Source organism: Barbus barbus (assembly GCF_936440315.1).
Source record: "Barbus barbus genome assembly, chromosome: 21".
Taxonomy (NCBI): Eukaryota; Metazoa; Chordata; class Actinopteri; order Cypriniformes; family Cyprinidae; genus Barbus; species Barbus barbus.
The window spans coordinates 11,865,188-11,886,857 of NC_136749.1; the positions used below are offsets into that span (position 1 = coordinate 11,865,188).

General features: G+C 37.2%; 2 protein-coding genes across 2 annotated transcripts; one reads left to right on the forward strand and one right to left on the reverse strand.

The window, feature by feature from the left end:
- Window positions 1-1,179: 1,179 nt before the first annotated feature.
- On the forward strand, window positions 1,180-12,049 carry LOC306886849 (kinesin-like protein KIFC3; the record flags this gene model as incomplete). Its single annotated transcript, XM_079444180.1, has 19 exons — window positions 1,180-1,278; window positions 1,638-1,734; window positions 1,827-1,990; window positions 2,872-3,124; window positions 6,661-6,833; window positions 7,124-7,189; window positions 7,364-7,501; window positions 7,881-8,078; window positions 8,155-8,328; window positions 8,495-8,642; window positions 9,254-9,384; window positions 9,492-9,603; window positions 9,690-9,871; window positions 10,034-10,138; window positions 10,275-10,405; window positions 11,028-11,148; window positions 11,224-11,353; window positions 11,458-11,687; window positions 11,918-12,049. The coding sequence occupies 19 exons, from the start codon at window positions 1,180-1,182 to the stop codon at window positions 12,047-12,049; spliced, it is 2,784 nt and encodes a 927-aa protein (XP_079300306.1).
- A 1,959-nt stretch (window positions 12,050-14,008) lies between these two features.
- On the reverse strand, window positions 14,009-20,798 carry LOC306887392 (coiled-coil domain-containing protein 12-like). Its single transcript, XM_079445078.1, has 7 exons — window positions 20,643-20,798; window positions 19,752-19,825; window positions 16,333-16,412; window positions 16,083-16,144; window positions 15,254-15,288; window positions 15,066-15,142; window positions 14,009-14,385 (listed from the first exon to the last, which is right to left on the reverse strand). The coding sequence occupies exons 1-7, from the start codon at window positions 20,724-20,726 to the stop codon at window positions 14,306-14,308; spliced, it is 492 nt and encodes a 163-aa protein (XP_079301204.1). The 5' UTR covers window positions 20,727-20,798; the 3' UTR covers window positions 14,009-14,305.
- Between the last annotated feature and the right edge of the window lie 872 nt (window positions 20,799-21,670).

A 21,670-nucleotide genomic window follows, 5' to 3' on the forward strand; every position in this document is an offset into this window, starting at 1 on the left:
CAAGTATTTAAATGTTGAGCAGCAAACTAATTGGCTGCTGATAAATTTTTTTTTTTTTAAATCTGTTACGCCATTTGATGATGTCAGATTGAGGTAGACCTATCTAGAGTGTCATGACAGAACTTTGGATATATGGATCATGTCAATATAAAAGAAACTATTTAAGAAACAAAAAAGGGTCACTCCTAAAAAAATTTGAAAACCAGTGCCCTAGCAACCATCTAGGATACCCTACCAAACACCAAGCAACCACACAGGACACCTTAGCAACCACTTCGCACATAGCATCTTGAATACAGTAGAAATCATATTACAAAATGCTAAAACCACTCAAAACACTTTAGCAACCTACCACAACTCCTTAGTTGCCAATGTTTGCACCGCGCAACACCACTCACATTTTCTTTGGAAAAAGTAAAAATCTAGTTATTATCACCACAGTCGTTTGATTACAGGCTGAATATATTATCATCAGACTTTAAGCTCTATGGGTTTTTTGTTCATTCACAATCTTGCTGTGTTAGAAACTAAGGAAAGAGCAAATACTTTTGGTTCTCAAGATTCATCACCATAGAATCCTTTTCTATGGTTGTCACTTTTAATTTAGCGATATCAAATTGCTTTGTTGAGGACCTGACATCCTGTTCCCCCTCTCTCATCAATCTCCATTAGTTTCACCCCACCACTGCAGTGCATGGCACCTCTGCGCTGAGCGCACTCAAACACTGGTGAGGAGAGAGAGAGGAAGGGGGAGGAGAGAGATGGATATTGAGAGTGGAGGAGAAGAAGGAGGGGGAAAAGGAAGCCAGGAATAGCAGGTTGGACAGATGTGCAGAGTCAAGAGCTGGTGTTGCCATCCAAATCCCGGAGAACAGGCACAGAATCATCATGTAGAGCTTCAAAGCTGAAGAATGAGAATGCAGTGAACGCAGTTGTTGAGGATCAACCTCAGCAGATGGTAAGACTCTGCGAAACATTGGGAATAGCATCATTCTCTGGAGCTTGACGACAATGGGAATTTCATCCAGACTGGATTTGTTGTGTTAGATTTGCTTCTGGTGCAGCGCTTTTGTAACACATGTCTGATTGCATTGCAGTGTGAGAAGAGCAGAGGGATGCTGTGAAGCCAAAGCATTTATTTCCAGCCGCTGTCGTTGTAACATCCGCACCTCAGGAAACATGTATGCCTTCTATTCTCTGCTGGTGTACATCTTCTACACGGTTTTCAAAAAGGAGGAGGAGGCAGCACTCGAGGGGGCGTGCGGAGAAGCCTCGGAGGTATGTGTGGCCACAGCAGACAGACGCCGATAGACATGCTATTATATGCATTCTCTATTGTCTGCATAAAATATGTGCAAACAAGTCTTGAATGTAATGATTAGATTTTTTTTATATTTAAGTAAAAAATAATACAATTTGTATAAAATAAATTGAAATATAAAATAAGATAAAAGGTTTTTATAAAATATTATATAATCAATATAAAATATAATATTATAGGCAAAATAGAAACTAGAGGCAATTTCACTGAGGTGACAATTTGATAATGCACGCATGCACACTCACGTATCGTATGTCCTCAGCGGTGGCTTTAACACCTTCCAATAATCACATTTGTCTTCCTCTGTAACTGACAGGAGCCTGGCCATGTTTCCATGGCAACAAAGAGCAAGGGGAAGGGTAGCCACACCCCCAGGTTGGGCAAAAGAGGCTGTGCAAGTCTGAGTGATTCGAGTAAGACTGTTTCTGTAATATTGTTTCATTACATGATGTTCTAAATACAATGAAGTGCACTCAGTATGCCACAATTGCCTTTTAAATTGCAGGCAGCAGTAGTGATAGTGATGGGACGTCCCTCAGTGATGAAGATGATGAGTTTGATGAAGGTCATGGATTACCTGCCAAAACACCATTAACAGCTTTCCTGTCTTTCAAGCAAGAGGCAGAAAAGAGAAGGGCCACTAATTGTGCAGCAGAAGCAAATGAAAAGGTTCAAACTACATTCACATTTGCCATGTTTCATAGTGGTGTTTTGGTGAAGTAGTTTGCAAGATTTGAAAAGACCACTAATTGTATGTTTAACTTAGACACACATCTTAAAATGCAAAGTTTGTTCTGTGATTATGAATAATACCTCAAATTTTGAGGCTTGAAGAGGTGTGCTATTGTGTTTCAAAATAAGTAAATTTGATAAAATGACAGAAAAGACTTGCATTGAAGGATGGACCCAAGTCAAGGACCTTATTAGACCTTAGTCAGGGTAGATGACATATTTAATTTTTTCATGAATTAAAATGAGGCTGAACATTGATGGTACTGTACATCATTACCGAAAAAATCCAATATGGTGTCCTTGGGAAAGTAACCACCAAGAATTGATATTTCTTACTTCGAAAAATGTCAATTTTAAACATATTTTCTGTTTACATTTTAATTTTAGTTAACGTTTTAGTAATGTTGTTTTGTTTTTATTAGGATTTTTTTTTAAATGGCTACATAGTTTTTAATTAATTTTTATTTCAGTTTTAATTTTAGTAAATAAAGATAAACTAAATTAAATTGAGAAACAACTTGAAGAGTTCCTCTATTATGTCCGTTACAGTTCATTTTATAAGAATTATTATTTTTTTGTTTTTAGGTTATATTTGATTAAATAACCCTGCCCAAGTAATCACCCAAAACCCTAGCAACCTCTCATAACACCTTGGCAACCACATTGCAACATGCAAAAAAACCTCAGAGAACACATTAGCAATTGTTTAGCACACATTAGCAACTGTTTTGTAAGCACTGGTCACAGAAATCTAGTTAAACATGAAAAAACTGTATTTATTAAATAATTCCGTAACATATTGAATGTGTATTTTACAGGTGACAGAGTCTCCATTGCTGTCTGTGATGTCACACCTCCTGAGTTTCCTGGAGCAATATTCCCACCTGCAACAGCTGCAGCAGCAGGCGGATCAGTACCGTCTGCAGCTGCGCAGACATCGCGTCCAGCACCGGCGGAAAATGAAGGCCCTGCGTGCCTCCTACCGCCAGCGCCTCAGAAACAAGAACAGTGTGATTAACAGCCTGGAGGAAGTGATTGCTCAGCAGCAGAGCCCATCATCTGAAAATGAGGGTGAGACCTTTTGAACCTAAAGAAATAAGAGAATGTGTGAATAACAATGAGTTTCATATTAGATACCGCTTGATATTACCCCAATATTGATTTGTTGGGGGATGCTAAATCTGTTACTATCCTTGCTGTTTTCCCTGTTGAAAAAAACCGCATATACTGGTTAGGTATGTTTTGAAGCATGGCTGCTAGTGCATGAGCAGGAGCTAGTTGCTTAGGACCAGCTTAAACCAGCACACGACCAGCTCAAACCAGCAGCCATTCTTCAAAACATACCTAACCAGCATATGCTGTTTTTTTCAACAGTGTTGTCTGTCTGAAGGTATCAGACTATGACTAGTTCATTATAGTCTTTGTCGGCGATTCTGTTGATTTCCACAAAATCTTTGGCCCGGATTCATGACTTTTTCAGGTTTCTTGTACAGTAGTTTGACCTCAGTCACGAACTAGATGAGGACATGTTCACATGATGTAGACAGCTAAAAATTGTACTTTAACTAAATGAGAACAATTGGGGGGGAAAGTGCCAAAAATAGCAGACTGATGGTTTTAGAAACCACATCTGGCAGTGACCTCAGAGCTACAGAGGTCATCTGGACTTTCTAGTTGTCTGTTTCTGCTCAGACATCACCAGATGTTCCTCTGTCAGCTGTTACAACAGGTTTGCTGTCAGCCAGACTCTCACTATAAAACATTGCATGGGTTTAAAGTGCACGTCTCTTGCACTAATTCAATGTCAGATGTACTTGTCTTTGTAGTTCAGTGCATGCAGATGATCCTTAATGCCATCAGGATTTACTGAGCTATATTAAGCCCAAAGGTGTTTAAAAACGAGGTTCAAGATACTGGCAAACTTGAGAGGAAGCTGACAGAGAAAATATAAGTCCATTTCAAGGTTTTAAGATCCCTTTAAAAAGCAATCATGCACTGGTAAAGTGTCTAGTATTATATAATGAAATATATGAAAAATTAGTTTATATGTATTTCGATCAAAGGAGAAGGTGTATTGTTATCCTACAGCAGGGCTAACTGGGCTAAAAACCAGACAAACCTTGCCAGATTTTTTCATGAGACCCACATGTCTGCAGATATTTAAATGTATCCATTAGCCACCTGAAATACAGATAAGATTCATGTTAATCAGATGGATAAATGTCATATGCAATACATGTGTTTGTTGCTCCTGAGACCTCCATATTTTTTACTAGCCATGTAGTAAAAATACCCATCTGCTAGGCTGGCACGTGTCTACAGTACTTGGCTTGTTTCTCCGAGGCTCACAGAGATGAATAAAACATTGTGAGAGCTGCTTCTCTTACAAATGCAAGTGCACTTACAAACACTAGCAGAGCTGAACTTCACGTGCACCATTGCTAGATACTATATCTGGTGTACAGTGGAAAGGAAAATCACCTTTAAAAGATGAAGGTACACTTTTAAAAATGAAGGTTTTTTATTGGAATCAATGATTCTATGAAGAACCTTTAAAGGGAAAGTTCACCCAAAAATTTAAATTCTGTCACCAGTTTCTCACCCTCAAGTTGTTCCAGACCTTTATGTGTTTCTTGCTTCTTTTGAGCACAGAGAAGATATTTTGAAGAATGTTGGTAACCAGACAGTTGACGGTAGCCATCGACTTCCTCAATATGGAAAAAAATACTATGGAAGACAGTGGCTAACTTCAGCTGTTTTTGGTTACCAACATTCTTCAAAATATCGTCTATTGTGTAAAAGTAAATGATGACAGAATTTTCATTTTTGGGGTGAACTATCCCTTTAACATCTCCATTTCACAAAAGATTCTTTTTAGTGGAAAAAGGTTCTTTAGATTTTTAAAATGTTCTTCACATAAAGACAAAAAATGGATCTTAAAAATAAAAAGCTTTACATTTTAAGAGTGTAAATATGATTATACATTATTATTATGTAACAAGAAAGAGAACAGTAAACCTTCAGTAGCACAGCTAGGAAACTGGTGCCAGTCAATTGCAGTCAGTTATGAAGTTTAATGTTCATTGTAAAAAAAAAAAAAATGTGTCAACAGAAATCAGAATCAAATAGAAATTTGTGTAATACTTAATGAGCTTTTTGCTTAAGCCTGTTCCTCTATCACGTTTGGTCCACATCACGTTTGCAGTGGCGTCCCCGTGAGCGAGTCTCCATTCATCCTTCCCACCAATCCACTCGCTCCCCCCGAGAGACTGACAGCGCAGATCTGACACCGCCTGCCTCAGTAATTAGTATACAGCACAGGAAGAGACAGAATCTCTGACTCCGCAGATCAATAATTAATGGCAGGAATCTAAATAAAATGTTGCAGAGCAGTTAGGCCGTCAGGCACGTTGCATGGGACTTTGAGTTCAAAACTCAGGTTTTTGAGGTTGTCTTGAGCCATTGCTTAATGGAGTTCTGTCATTTCTTAAAAAAAAATAACAACTGGAACAAATTTTGAAATGAAATCAAATTAATGTGATTAGCAAAGGAGTCAAATTAGATTTTTTTTATATATTTACATTAAATTCTTGGGCTTTGATTTGATATCTTGGCAAACCTGAGAACGGCTTGCACAACTCTGGAGGAGAAACATGATATTACTGGGCAGTTTTTCTCAAGAGTTTACAAATGTCACATCTCAAAAGGTTTTCAGATGTTCTCCATTTAATGCAGTTGGTATCCAGGAGAAACAATTTTCTTTGTGATGTTGTTATAAAAAGGAACCTGGGTGATCTACATAAAACATTCAAACGTGGATATTTGGTCTTGTCTTTAAGCCCTTTTGTGTGTGGAGACATGTTTGAGCCGATATCATTTGGAAAATCTATCAACTGAGAAATCAAAATATCAGTTAAGCAGTTGTTGTTCGTGCAAATAAAAAGATAAAAGTCTGCAATTAAACAATTAGTCAATTAAAAATGTTAGAATAACTAGAAAAAAAACTATATTTTACTTTATAAGTGGTAAAGATCAAATATATTTATCAATGCAATTAATTGCATTTTCAATTTATCTACTGCTTTTTTCTTTTTTTAGTACCGTTTTAATGATTTAATCACTTGATTGAGTTAAAGTCAGTATGAATTAAATTATGTTAAGTTATGATTAATTTCTTATTTATCTTTGTTTTATCAAGTTTGTTTTTTATGGCAGGATATGGTAATGCTGTCATTTCTTACCTTTTTTATTTGTAAATTAAATTAAACAAATAATCAGTCATTTTAATTTAGTGACCCATAAAACCATTTTTTTTGTTTGTTTGTTTGTTTTTAGCATTCTTTTGGACTGCTTTTGAAGTCAGATGAATGAGTTACACTATAAAGAATGATTTTTTTGATGTGTTAAATAAAGCAAAGATTATTGGAGTACATTTTACAAGAAAATACGATGTTAGTCTACTTCAAAAGTTTATGTTTAATTCAGTGTGTTATTTGCTGATTCTTTGTAATTTTTTGTGAAATTTAGCTATTTCTGAGTGAAAATTGTTTTACATTTTTCAGTGTACTTTTGAAATTCCACTCTAAACATCTATGACGTGTGTGTAGGTGACTGCATGCTTCCTGTAGCGTCTCCGGTTGGGCTGCATAAGTTGGTTCAGTCTCTTTGCGGGCTGCAAGTAGAGAAGAGTCAGCTCAGAGGAGAGCTACGATTGCTTCATTCCCAGCTTGAGCAGAGAGAACGAGATCGCCATACTAACATACAGGCTTTCCAACAGCAGGTGCTCAGCATTACACTTCCCTTCTATTCATTCAGTCACTGATTCTATTCATTCATCTGCTCATTCAACCCACCAAATGTATTCATGCAATCAGCCATCCATTGACAATCAGTATTTTAATAGCACACTGTCTGCCACACCAATGATTGTTAAAGTATATTGGGTTTCCAAAATCAGGTATTAAACTCTATTGACATTTTATCCATGTATCTGTTAATTCAGTTTCACCCCCTTCACCCATTTTTCTTTCCAGACTTGCTAAGTTGACAGCATTGATTCTCTCCCTGTAGATTGATGAGCTGAAGAGCTGTATTGAAGAAAGAGAAGAGGAGCTGTCCAAACTCAGAGTTGCATCGGTAAGCTTTTGGAAGAATCTGTTCCAGTGCTCTGCATTTGAAACTGAGCACATTAAAAATCAGGCCAGACAGTCTCAAAATGATTCATGACCAACAGTTTATCTGGGTTGTTTCATCAGATACTTTTTTCAGGCCAGCTGTAACTTTTTTTGGTGTGGTTTTTTTTTACACCAGGGAGTAACAGACTCAGAAAAAAGAGTGCTTTGCTTATCAGCAGAGAACGAGAGTTTGAAACACAGCCTCACAGTGACACAGGGTCTTCTGCAGCAGCTGTCAGTCATCCCATCCCAGTCCAGCTCCGTGCTCATCAAGGTAAGGTTTTAATGCACTGGGTATAAATCTAGGAAATTAAAACTCCTGACACTTGTCTTTATTCCCTGTCTGATTCCTTTGTGACATTTTCATTGCGCTTCACCACTGGCATTGGCTTGCACGTATTTGTAAAATCTGGCTCTACAAAAGTTCACATTTTTTGTATCATTATTTTCTATTTTAAATAAAATACAAAATGCAGCCTGTGATGTGAAGTTGTACTGCAAGCCTATTTATGGACATAGGACATGTTTCATACAAATTACAAGGTGCACACACTCCCTCATTTAGAATGAACTGAATTCTAAACCTTCTAATCCTCTGCACACGTAAATGTGGAAATTGTATGAAATTATTAATGTACTGTCTTACCCTGTAGGAAAATGAGAACCTGCACAGTCGCGTTCTGCAGCTGGAGAGTTCACTACAGCAGCGGGCAGAGCAGTTGTCACATCTGGAGCACCAGAGGGAGCAAAGCGACTGGAGAAAAGCAGAAGAGCTCAGGAGACGAGAGGAGAACGTGAGAGAGCTGCGGCTCGAATTGGACAAAGAACGCAACAAGGAGCCTGTGGTTAAAGTAAGAAAAAATGCAAGAATATGAACTTAAAAACCTTACCAACAAACTTGATAAAAATTAACTTTTATTCCTATAGTATGTTACCCAAACTGTGGAGGTAGAGTCACCTGCAACTCTACGCCAACTATCCGAAGCCAGAAAACAGAATGAACATCTTTCTGAGAAGCTAAGCAATCAGAGACAACGATGCCGACAATTGGAAGAGAACATCAGGCATTCAGATGAAGTCAGCTGCAATTTGCAACACAAGGTTTTTCAGCTTTATCCATTTGTGTTTATAATTACAGTATAACTGCAGCTAAAGAACTCAACAACCTCTGTTGCTGGTATCTCAAATAAAAAAGTCATGAATTATACAGTGCATGTCAGAACACTGTAAAAAACCTCAGCTCTTCTAAAAAGTAGTAGCTTCACAGATTGCCGCATATGAGAGGGAGATTGGGACGTTAAGGGAGGAGCTGCTGAAGGAGATTGGACATCTTGAGGAAAAGAAAGAAGCAGCTGTAAAAGCGGCAGCTAACTGCTCTCAGGAGCATCTCCAGAGCCTGCAGGATCAGTTCACAAGTGAGTTTTCTGTATATATAGTACAAATCTTATACTTCTTGCCTGTTTCTTAAAGGAACAGACAATACAAAAATGTCTCACGAGTTTGTTTCTGTATCTAAACATTTGGAGAAATGTATAGCAGTACATAATTTGCTCACTAACAGATCCTCTGCAGTGTCTGAATGTTTTTTTTTTTTTTTTTATTATGAGCACAAAGTTTTTAACTTCACAAGAAATTAACTGATGAACTGGAATCGTGTTGATTATTTGTGGATTATTGTGATGTTTTTATCAGCTGTTTGTACTCTCATTCTGACGGCACCCATTCACTGCAGAGGATCCATTAGGGAGCAAGTGATGTAATGCTCAGTTTCTCCAAATCTGTTCTGATTACGAAACAAACTCATCTCTATCTTGGATGGCCTGAGGGCGAGACTACTTTCAGTGAATTTTGTGGGTGAACTATTCCTCTAAAATGGTTTTGGTGATTTCTAGAATGGCGTACTTTATATTGGCTTAAAGTCTTCGGAGTTTGCTCATGAGTGCCCCTATTGTTGACATTGTTAAATGTGCAGCTTAAATGCAGCAAAGTATTCAGCTTAGTTTATGTTTATGTGTGGAATCTCCAGCCCTCCAGAAGCGTCTGAGTGCTCTGCCTCCCACATTACGCACCATGAAGACCGATTATGCCAGCCTTCGCAGCCAGGTCCGCAACTTTTCTGACTTCTATGGAACAGCTATCAAAGAAGCCAAGAAACAGGTACTGCAAGCTGCACAAACTTGTACTAAATGTAGAACTTCTAAGATCTGACAGTTGATATAGTCACATTTTATTTGTTGCATTTCATTTATGAATCACTACAACAGATTATGGCAGCTATAAGTGAGATGTCAGAGGCCAACAAAGACCTTTTGGAAAAATATAGAAAGGAGGTAGCTCTCCGCAGAAAGTACCACGAGCAGCTGGTTGAGCTTAAAGGTAGGCAGTATTCACCATTCTTTCACCATATTTTTGATCTAAAATGCAAAACCTAAAACAAGTTTTTTTTTTTTTTTTTTCACCAGGTAATATCCGTGTGCTGTGCCGTGTAAAGCCAGTACTGAAGGAAGATCAACATGAGGAAGGCCAAGCAATAGTTGTGACAACAGACCCCAATAATGAATCTGCACTCACAATTTTAAGCAAAGGAAAGGCTAAAAACTTTGAGCTGGATAAAGTCTTCCACCCTCAGGCCACTCAAGAAGAGGTAAGCAGGGTAAAAGTCATATTCATGAAAAACTACCTCACTATCACTAAATTGGTCATTTTCATGGCCAATATTAAAATTATATTTTTTCTAAAGCTATAGCTATCTAAAAGAACTCTTTTTGATGTGTATTTTTGACTATTCTTGGTCTTTATCTCTCAGGTGTTCCAGGAAATTGAGCCACTCGTCACATCCTGTATAGATGGATATCATGTTTGCATCTTTGCTTATGGCCAGACAGGATCTGGCAAGACCTATACTATGGAGGTAACATATAGGGATCTGTATCGATAAACCTGTCATAACACACAGTTCCAATTTCATACTTTTGACCCAGATGATCTGTTTCCATTAATTATTCAATAAGACTGTCAGGTCTCATTAACCATCCGTGTCTGTTCAGGGAACTGTTGAGAACCCTGGCATCAACCAACGAGCCCTGAAACACCTGTTCAATGAGATTGAGGAAAGAAAAGACATGTGGACATACACCGTCAGTGTCAGCTCAGTGGAAATTTACAACGAGGTCCTGAGGTATTGCATTTTACCCCTTTATCATGCCAAAATCTATGGTGGTTGCAACTTGAATGTAAAATAAATAGTTGGCCATTAAAAAAAATAATAACGTTAGAAGCATCAAAGTAAAGTGAGCTTTTAGATCATGAAATAACCTGACATTCGATTGATGTTTATGAGGAATATTAAAGGATTAGTTCACCCCGAAAATGAAAATTCTGTCATTAATCACATTCATGTTGTTCCAAATTCATAAGATTTCCTTTCAACTTTAAAACTGTAATAAAGATATTTTTATGGCACGTAAAAGAGATTTCCGTCCTTTCTTTAAAAGTCAATTCCAAAACTTTGGTTCTTAAATATGAATCACTTGTAAACATTGATTAACACATACATAGAGCACATCAAATATGGTAAGTGAAAGCTCAACTGTTCTTGCTTTACATGCAAGAAAAAACCTCATTGGTAAACAGCTAGAGCTCCTGTTTTCTTTTACAGTCGCTTTATGAACTTTTTAATTTGTCAAACTTTTGGTTTAATGGACTTTCAATGGAGGAACAGAAATTTCTAGATTCATTTTTGGATGCACTAAGCCTGTATTACAATTAAATCCTTAACATTGTTTTATTATTAATACCAGAGATCTGCTCAGTAAGGATGGAGAGAAACTTGACATCAAGATCAACCCAGATGGGACAGGTCAGCTTCATGTGCCAGGACTCAGGGTCATGGAGGTCAAAAGCTTCCAGCATATCAAGAAAGTGAGTTCATATGTCAAGATAATGCTGACTATACAAAGACCACTCTCTCCAATCATCTGTTGTAACTTTTTGCAGATTTTGGCCATAGCTCGAAAGAACAGGATTACATTTGGAACACAGATGAACCAGCATAGCTCTCGATCCCATGCCTTGCTCACTGTGACTGTGCTGGGTACAGACCTCGCCAGTGGAGCCAAAACCACAGGTCAGTCCCAGCGATTCTGGATCTTCAGATTGCTTGAGTTGTGCGAGAATTCTCAAAGTCATGAGTTCCCCTTCTAAAAACCCTGGCTGACCTCTCCTTTACAGGCAAGCTGAATCTCGTGGATTTGGCTGGTTCTGAGAGGGTGTGGAAGTCTGGGGCAGAGGGGGATAGACTGAAGGAAGCCCAGAATATCAACCGTTCACTGCTGGCTCTAGGAGATGTAATCCAGGCCTTGAAGGCCCACCAGACTCATATACCCTTCAGGAACTCACGGCTCACCTACCTGCTGCAGGACTCACTGGGAAAAGGCAACAAAACCGCCATGGTTGTTCAGGTACAATGATTTACAAAGACTCGGCAAGTAACCCTGTTAGCTTAGCTGTGCCAAGCCCCTTTCAAAACGACAAATGTGAAAAATTGCTCAGGATTAAACGCGGGGTTTAAAAAGGCAATAATCCAGAGTTGGTTCAATCACAGTTAAAGCACCTCCTACATTATCATGTCAATTTTTAAATACAGACAATGAACAACAATGCTCATGTACAAATCATTTGTTTTCTTTAGGTTTCTTCTCTTGAGAGCAATGTTGGAGAGACCCTGTGCTCGCTAAAATTTGCCCAGCGAGTGTGTAAGGTAGAGCTGGGCCCTGCTGCACGAAAAATTGAGATGGGGGGACATAACGAAAGCAAAAATTAACGCATACCATCAACCTTCACAAGTAAACACCAGAAATGGCATCAACTCAAGTGCAGATGGACAAGCCTTGCACTTTTCCAATCCTACTCAAGGGCTACAGTTCTGGAAACATCTGTGATGCCACATAAGTTTCTTCTTGCTACCTAGCAATGGTTTTCTCCACCAGCTGATCTGCATGTCAAAGTCTCACCAACACCACCAGTATCAAGACAAGCTCTCTGTCACCATAAGTTCAAGATATCACAGAAAATTCTCCACAGGGAAGACTGGTGAGGATATTTCAGTAAATCTTGCATAAAAAAACTTTGTGGAGTGACTACACAAGAGGCCACAGTATCTTAATTGTGTAATGCTTGAAGTTTCTACTGATATTTACACAGAAACCTTTAAATTGTTTGGTATAATATATAGACTAGAAAATAATGGCCAAATGATGTCTTTTTTGTGTATGATCAGTGTGGACTTCTATGATTATGTGTGTTGAACCAGCCAATCTGTCTTTTATTAGGTTCAGAGGATGTGAGTTCAGCCAAATTGCATGAGATCAGCATCTGCTGATTTTATTTCTCTGATAGAGGTGGTGGCTTAGCGTTTCAAGATCCAGGGTAATAAACATAAGGTCTCATTTTCAACCCATAGGGCCTCATTTATAAAGTGTTCGTATGCACAGATTTGATCTTAGAGTGTGTGCTCTTAAATCCATGCTCATGTTTGTAAAAACTGCCTTTGACATGGAAAAGTGTTTATCGTCATGTCAGGGTCTGAGCAGGCATAGGCCTACATACTTTTTCTTGTCGGAGTGCTGCAGGTTTTTGGAAATGTAAGCTGTTCTTGCAGCTCGCTGTTCTAAATTAAAGGATTTGGATGATGACTGGTGATCTTTTGCGTTAATGACATTAGTTAGGAGTCATTTACAAGGCAAGAGAGATGAAACCTTTCAGTTGCACTCAAGTTCAAGATTAGTTGCGATTCATAGATTTCACATCTGAAAGAGAGGCATACGTCCATTCTATGAATCCCACATACGCATATTTGAGAGATGATTGTAAGATCAAATTTAGGATGGTTTCTGCGCAACATTTTATAAGTGAGGCCCCTAAAACGGTGATTCATGAACTGGCTGATTCTTGAGTTATTTGATAACACCACTCTGTCACTGAAGGAGGAAATAAAGCCAGGATTTGGATAAGAAAGCATCTGCTAAAGATGAGAACGAATGTATCTATACTTCGCAGTGCCGTAGCACCTCTTAGTGGTGAGCATCTCACTGAGAGTGACCACACAGAACAAAATGTTACTCTTAAACAATAATATATATATTTTCATTATTAATTAGTAATAAATGTACAAGCATACAACATATCAATATATTTAAATTATATATGATTATTAACTATTTAAGGATGTTTAGAATAAGTTTACGTTTAATGTGAAATGTCATTATTGGTTTTTCAGTTTTAGCCATGTTACAGAGGGCGGTGAGGAATGCACTTTGTTGTCAAAGACTTGGGTCCATACAACTTGTCTTTTAACCAAAAACGTACAGTAGGTCTATCAGCTTGTTTTCTGAAAATTTGCATCTTTTAAATCATGGCAGAATAATTCTAGAAAAAAAAAAAGACTGATTTAACGCTCCTTTAAGCAAAAATATGCTTGATTTTATTAAGTACTTGAATAGACTGGCTCATGTACACACACTAATTTATTCTAACTTATTCTAAATGTCTTGAAGCCAGAATAATGTACTGCAGTTTTATCTGTACTGTTCTCCTCAATTATGATATTGTGTTCTTCTCTGTAACATGTCTGATTTTAGAACGCTCTCATATTAATGAGAAAGAGAAAAATACATGAAAGTATGAATTTAGCCCTTCTTTATCAGCATTCAGGTTCTGTTTTAAAAGAAGTGTACTGAAATTGGAAAATGTTTTTATCATAAGACCCAGAAAGGAAAAAGACTGAAAAGAAAGAACTGTTTACTTATAAACAACAAAATAACAATAAAAAGGAGAAAGTCGTCTTTGTGTATTCCATATGAAATCACAAAAACACCTGTATTCCTCTCATTCTTCCTTTCTGTATCTCCCTCTCTCTCACACAAACACTCACACTTCTAATCCCCTGATCTGGATGTGTGTGAACTCATGCTGAGCTCAGCCTAAGAAATCCATTTTAAACACACACTGCTATGTAATGAGGATTTGGGCAGGAAACTTCTAGAAAATCAGTTGTGCTGGACCATCATTCTCAACAGATTCAATCCGAGTCTCCCTCTTCCACGCCAACTGCTCCGACCGCTCCAGCCAGCTCTTCCTCACTTCCCTTGAGCCATTCACCTGTGGAATGACACAAATGCCCAGACATAAACAAGCTATGAACGTCAAACATGTGTTTCACCAAAAACTCTTGTGTGCTCCGACCGCTATGTCTGATTTGGTGATCCATAAAATACTTGTTTTTAAGAAATTACAGAATTTTCATTGAAATTGTTGGTTTAAGAGACAAAACTAGTAATGTTAGGTCTAGTTTGTGCCAAAGGAGCGTACAGACACAGGAAGTCCATATATGATGTCATTAAGAGACATCAGTTCTCCAGAGCTTTTGAACCTTCTCAGCAATTAGCCTTACATCAAGTCCTGCCGGAGCTTAATGCAAAAATTCTCTACAACTATAGTTTCAATATATTACTGATAAAAGAAGTGATGCAGAGATGGATTAATGCTTTAGTTATACATTGTACATTATATTAGTGTCCACACCAAAGGGACGTTCTAACATTCTTATTAAACGCGTGTTGCAGTTGTCATCGGTCACTTTAAATGCTCAAGCTCTTTCAAGTTAATGTTTTTATCATTCATCATCAGCTGGAAAATTAATTCTAAAAGTGATTCCAACGATATGATTTCTCTGTCATTATCATTGTGTAGACTTGCCTATTGTCATAGAATTAGAACAATTATTGAAAATTTGTTAGAAATCATCCTTGGTGCCTTAGTCTCAGTCATGTCATACTCACGTATAAGTTCAGCAATGGCTTTCTGTGTTCGCCTCTCTAATTTCTCAAGCTTCTTGGCAACGTCCCTCTTTAGATCCCTATTACAAACACACAACACAAGCATTAAATGAATGAAATTTAAATTACAATGGATCTGAATGAATATGATGCATGATTGCGTTTTAGCAGTAATAATTTAAGGTTTGTACCAGTCTGGTTTTCTGGGGGCAAGATTGGCCAGATCCTGAGAACACAAGTCAAGAGTGAAAAAAAGAAAATAAGATTAGTTTCAAGTCAGGCAAGGGCTGCCCAGTGCTTCTTGCACTGTTTGAGATGACGCTTTGCCACTACAAAAGAAAATTAAACATAATGAGAAATAATGACAAGTAAATAAGTCTACAAAGACAGAGCACACATACAGCGTAATTTGATTAATGAGCAAACAACTCTTGTGAGCTGGTTCTTTTAATGAATTGTTCAAAACAAAACTCACAAATTATAGGTTACAAAAAGTTGTTTTTTTTTGTGTTTTAGTAAATTAATACTTTTATTTAGCAACGAACTTATCAAAAGTGAAAGCAAATACATTTATGATGTTACAAAAGATTTAGATTTTAAATAAATGCTGTTTTTAACTTGTCAGGGATCAAAGAATCCCGATTTATGGTTTCCAACCTTAATAATAAGAACTGGTTTTAATAATTGAGCACCAAATGCAAATATCAAAATAATTTCTGAAGGATCATGTGACTGAAGACTGGAGTAATGGCTACTGAAAATGTAACGTTGCATCACATAAATTACATTTTAAAATACATTAAACATGAAAAATTATTTACAAAATACATTTTCACAATATTACCGTATTTTTGATCTAATAAATGTGGCACTGGTGACTTCTTTCAAAAATATGTTTTAAAAATCTTAATTATTCAAAAATTTTGACTGGTAGTGTATATATATTCAGGAAACACTGGTGCTCTCCATATGGCATCATGTTTGAAAACTGAGATTTGTATGAAGAGACAATCCACTCACCACTTCCTCAATCACAGGCTCTGGGTTTGCAGCTTCCAGCTGGTCCTTGACCTTGTCCTCCACTAAAGTAATATGAAACAAGACCAGTCAAACAACCTGTAACCCAACACCTGATCACCTGCTGTAACATTATCACCCAGCATCACTGTCACTGAACGGTCTGTTTAATTTGCACGTATAAACATTTGAAAATATAATTTAAAGGTACAGCCAGTAATCTGTCTTGCAGATAAGCCAGAAGTGTTCACACCTGATGCAGGTTTTGCTTTGGGCACCTGTCGCTCCTTCAGCTCCTCGTCCTCCGGCGTGTAATTCCTCAGCTTTAGCTCTCTGTAAACATAATTCCAGAATTATGTAATTCACTCAGTTATAAACAAGTGTTTTGTCACTGCCCCATTATAACATATTCAAGGAGATATTACAAAGGCGATCACACAAGCAATCACAGGAAACCCCCGTAACCACCAGGTGGCAGTGCAGATAAACATTTAGTTTGGACCGTCAGCAGCTGGTGCTGTTGGATCTCTGAATCCGGCCTGAGACACCATCCAGAGTACATTCGCTCACCATGTGTAGAAAGCATCCCTTCATCTTTGTAGCACTAGCTAATTAGCATGTAGCACCTGACTGTGTCAAGGGACTGCTGCCACCCAGCTGAGAGGAAATAAAACAAGCCCAATGATGCCATCGCTCAACTGGCAGGTCTGTTAACATCTTTGCAAGTTACAACAAAATTGGCTGCTGGACATCCAGGGGAGCATAGAGCGTTCTTCACAGCATGATCAACAGAAGATGCATGTGAAGGTTCGTGTAGGAGACTGAGAACTCATTTTCATTGAATTGCTCACTTGTTTGTCTCCAGAGATGTGTGCCCATTTTGTCCTCAAAAAAGGGGTCTACATTCATCACCACTTTATGAATAAATCAATTATATTTAGAAAAAAAACTGATGCATACACTCACATGTAATTAAGGTAAATGTAATTACTTTTGACATGACAGTTATACCACATGACGTTTGCAATCATTTAACTGAAGCTTTTCTTTAAAGTGGTATAAATGTTTTCAAAACCACATGAAACCAACGTCAATAAACATACATTTAAACACAAGAACCTGATACATATAGTGTTGAACTAGATTTTTGAAAGATGATTCCTCTTCCTAATTGTGGACACTCTTATTTGTCATTGACCAGACTACATTCATCACCAACTTTTTTGTCATTTTGTCATTATACTTTTATTCAGGGTTTAGAACGACATTATAAAATGTTTGTCCTCCAAATCAAAGACATGTGGTGCGACCAACATTAAAAAAATGATATGAAGGACAATAAGTCCATTTTGCGACTTGTGACTTTTTCATGACAAAGCAAGATTAGTGCAACTTGTAAAATGTCATGTGGTGCGACTCTACAAAAACTAAAGATTGAAAATTATTTTTAAATGTTTTGAAACAATTATTAAGATCAGGAAAACGTGTACTAACATTTTACTTGATGGTTACACCACCTGACATTTTTGAAGCCAATAAACTAGAAGTGTAGAATTTAAATAATAAGCATTATTTTAAGTGGTGTCTAAGCATTAAACTTTTCTTTAAAATGGCATAAAAAGTTAACAAACCATAAGAAACCGACATGAATAGAGAAAGTACGCGTCCTTTTAAACTAGACTTCTAAAAGATTATTTATTTTCCTTATCATGGACACTCTTATTTGTTACGGACCCGACTATAAAAAGCTCACATTCATCACCGCTTGATCTATATGAGTGCAAGTAGAGTCAAACCATGTAATTGGATGGGCTGAGACCAAAGAGATTGTTAATGTAAGATGTGTCACTATTCTTTTTCAATGCTCTTGGTTGTTGGGTTATCAAACTAAAGCATAATAAAATGGAAACACATGTCATCAAAAACAAAGCATTGTGACCACTACCTTAACAATACTCAATTTCACAGCCAAACCCTCTCAAGGCCTTGCAAAGCTGCACCAAATATTATGACCCCAAACAAGAGCATTGAAGGGTTTTGGAAAAACACTCAAAACAACAGACTGAAACAAAGAGCTGGGAACTCCTCCCGGACCCTGGCCTCAACTTTCCTGAAAAGACTTCCTGACCACCTGCTGGAACAATACAAGACCACTGGCTTTCCTCATCTACAGTAAAGCGGCCAAACAATCCAACACTTTCAGAATGTCAACAGCTGTTTGTCAAACTCTAAGTGAGCATTTCGAACATCCTGGAGTCCTGAATAATTTGTGGCCAAGGGACTGAGCGAATTGGCTAGAACAGTATCCTGTTTTCTAATTTAATTACATACAGAAAGACGCATTAATGCTCAAGGGAAAGCTCTTGTGTTCTTGAAGTGCTCAGAGGGACGAGCTGAACTGAGGGCCTTGACAGTTTGGTGGAAGGTCTCTCGTTTCTCAGAGCTTGCAAAACAACCGAGGGCACCATCATCAGGCTTCCTTCAACCTAAAATAAGCAGCAGCGGTACAGTAAATCCTGACTGCTGACAAAACTCATTTAGAGAGAACAGAAATAACAAATATGATGTGGTAGGATGGGTTGCTTTGCTTGGGAAAATTCCAAGTCAAGTTGGACATTTGACATTTGTCCTACTGCAGTGCTTAAGCTGTGACCAAATAATACTATCTGGCACAGGTGAAAGACTGAGCTGCATTCAAAAGCTGAGCAGATATTCATTATCTGCCACACCTCACTTCAAAATTTTGACAGCTTAAACAAAAAGACCAAGCTGTTGCCCAACAAAAGTATTCAGTATGGAACTCAATAAGCAGAAAACACTTATGCACAATAAAGTACACTACTATTGTCAAGGTTTTTTTAATTACAATAAACAATAATTACAATAGAAATTGTTGCTTTGCTTTAAGTAGATTCTCTGTCAGGTATAGCAGCAAAGGAAGTGTTAAAAACAAGTGTGCTGGGTGGTGAATCGCCTCTCATTGTTTACAAACTGTGTTGCCATTTTAATAATGCATGTTTAAGGAGACACACCTTGAAACATTCTCTGCCTGACAACCTTCAATATCACCTTCATTTCAAAAACCAAAGTTAATGCCTTATAGCCACAAAATTACGGATCTATTAAGTGTTAAATAGGTTAATTCTGTTAATTACCCAGCCTCATGTTGTTCTAAAACTGCATCATTTTCTTCTAAGGAACATGAAATAAGACTGTCATACAGGTTTGGAAGGCCATGAGCTCAAGTAAATGACACTCTTTTTTTTATGTGGACCATTACTTTAACATCTACTAATGGAGACAATGTCCAGATATTGTGTAATGATTGTTTAGGAACCTTTGCAAACTGTCAATGCCAAACACCTCTTGAGCTCAGGGAGGGAAGCACAACGGCTCTGTGAATCTGAATGTAAACAATGGGGGGAAAAAAGCAAAGAGCTTGAGGCCTTGGCTTGAGCCTGAAATAGAGCTGAGAGCAAGAGAGACCTTTACCTCACAGCCCTTCTTAAGATCATGTAAACAGACTACAGCTTTATTTATTGTCCATTTAGAACAGGCAGTCTATTCAACAAGGACCTATTTGGTTCTAAAGGATAGAACTGAGAATTTAGTTTAGTTTCCTTATGTATAAATGGCACTAGTTTTTATATCTTTGTGGGGGGTTTTCTTTACCTGTGTCTGTCCTCTGTCTCGAAGTCCTCCAGAGCTCTTTTTCTCTCAGGCTCTCCATCCTCAGATGCCTGTCCCTAAACAAGAACAACAACAACATCTAGTTAATATAAGCAAAGAGACAAAATCCAAATGATGCGCCAAAACTCGAATAAGATTAAGATACAATGAAGCACAGGCAAGTTCTGATACACAAAGAAAGAACCAAAGCTCTACTGTGCACATTTAAGGAAACGAAAAAATAAATATTCAAACAGGGTTAAACGGAACTTCCCAAGTTGTAAGTTAAACTCTAACAATATCTGTGGCATGCCGGAAACCACTGATAATAATTGACTTGTTCCTCCTCATCCAAGGCAAACGACAGGAAGCCACTAGTTATGTTATTGTAGCCTATATAAAGAGAACAAATCCTGATTCCATTAATTGTGTTGATTATTTCTTTATTCTGTAAGCTGCCAAAATTGTTAATCAGTTTACATGAGACAAAATAGCTAAACTGGTTTGCTGTTCAAACTTTTAAACAGTGTAACTGAATGTAGAGGAGTCACTGAACTAAACAGGAAAGCATTCTACTTGTTACACATTAGTGTAATACAAATTAGTGAAAAACAGTATTTAACGATCATTCAAACACAAAATCAATTGAAGCGTAACTTCTAATATTTATTTAAACTAAACTTCCTTCTTTTGATAATAATAAATGTGTTTAAAGACAAGTGGTGGAACAGTCCATAGCTAAAATTATTAGAATGCATCTTCTTGACTTCAACTGATGCTAAATTGCTTATAAAACAATGCAATGCTTCACTGTTATGCTAACTAAAGCATGTTAGCCCGTGAGCGCGCATTTCCCCTGTATCTTAAATAAATAACATATATTATCACACTCACTTGAAATTGCCGGTCTCGTATAGCTTTTAATCTTTCTTTTCTTTTTAAAGCTTGCTCTTGTAAAGAACCCACAGGCTTCTCCATGGTGAAAATAAAGCATGGGTAGCCGGATCGATTAATCTATTATTGATTATGCAGTCTGTTCAGGGCTTGATAGAAGAACACCGAACACATCGATTCCTCAACTTGTCAGTCTTGAACATAATTAAACTAGCGGTAAAATATGTAAATAATAATTTTTATATATTATAATTCACTGACTATAATACAATGATAACATAATTATAATATTACATTCCTTAAAATATAATAAAAAGAGTTAAACATAAATAATAAATTAATCTGTGCATATAGAATGATGGTAGACATATAGATAATTTGATTATAGTGACATAATGCAGGAGTTTGATAATTGACTTTGTGCGCATATGATATGTTCAAGACTTTAATGTAAGCATGAGCTCAGGTTAGTACTCTGGATGTGTATTTGTTTTCTATAGCCTAACGAAAAATCAAATATATTGTCATTTAAGTAGACCTACTCCAATTACACATAATTGTCTTTTTTCCATGAGACACAAAAGATGATTCTGGAGCTTCTGTTTTTCACACAAATACCATGGAAGGTGATTTACAGGCTACATATGTTAGCTATAACACTAGGCTAATGAGCTAATAATTTCATGTTTGTACTGGAAACCGATAAATGACTGATTTACACACACACAAAGAAAAACTACACTAAAAAATACAATCAAATAAAATCAACAGTTTACAACTGCATATAGACTTTAAAACATCATAACAGTAAAATATGTAAGATAGATAACCAATATGCTACTTTGCTCTGGTCTGTTTAAAAAGCCTAAGATAGAACAAGTAACACTTGATTGTGCAGATTTAAGTAATGAACAACACATTTTAATACATGAACACTCACAGCTCTATGCATAAAATAAAAATGAAATCAAAAACAAATTCAGAGATCGCAACTCATCTGAATAGAAATAAATGACCCAAACAAGTTC

Bases quoted from the DNA above. Each gene is read 5' to 3' on its own strand.
- LOC306887392 (XM_079445078.1), bottom strand. From the start codon at position 20,726: ATGGAGAAGCCTGTGGGTTCTTTACAAGAGCAAGCTTTAAAAAGAAAA. The intron at 16,413-19,751 runs GTAAAGAAAACC...TTATGTTTACAG, and splicing joins GAGACAGAGGACAGACACAG to AGAGCTAAAGCTGAGGAATT. The intron at 15,289-16,082 runs GTGAGTGGATTG...TTGTGTTCTCAG, and splicing joins AGCCTGTGATTGAGGAAGTG to GATCTGGCCAATCTTGCCCC.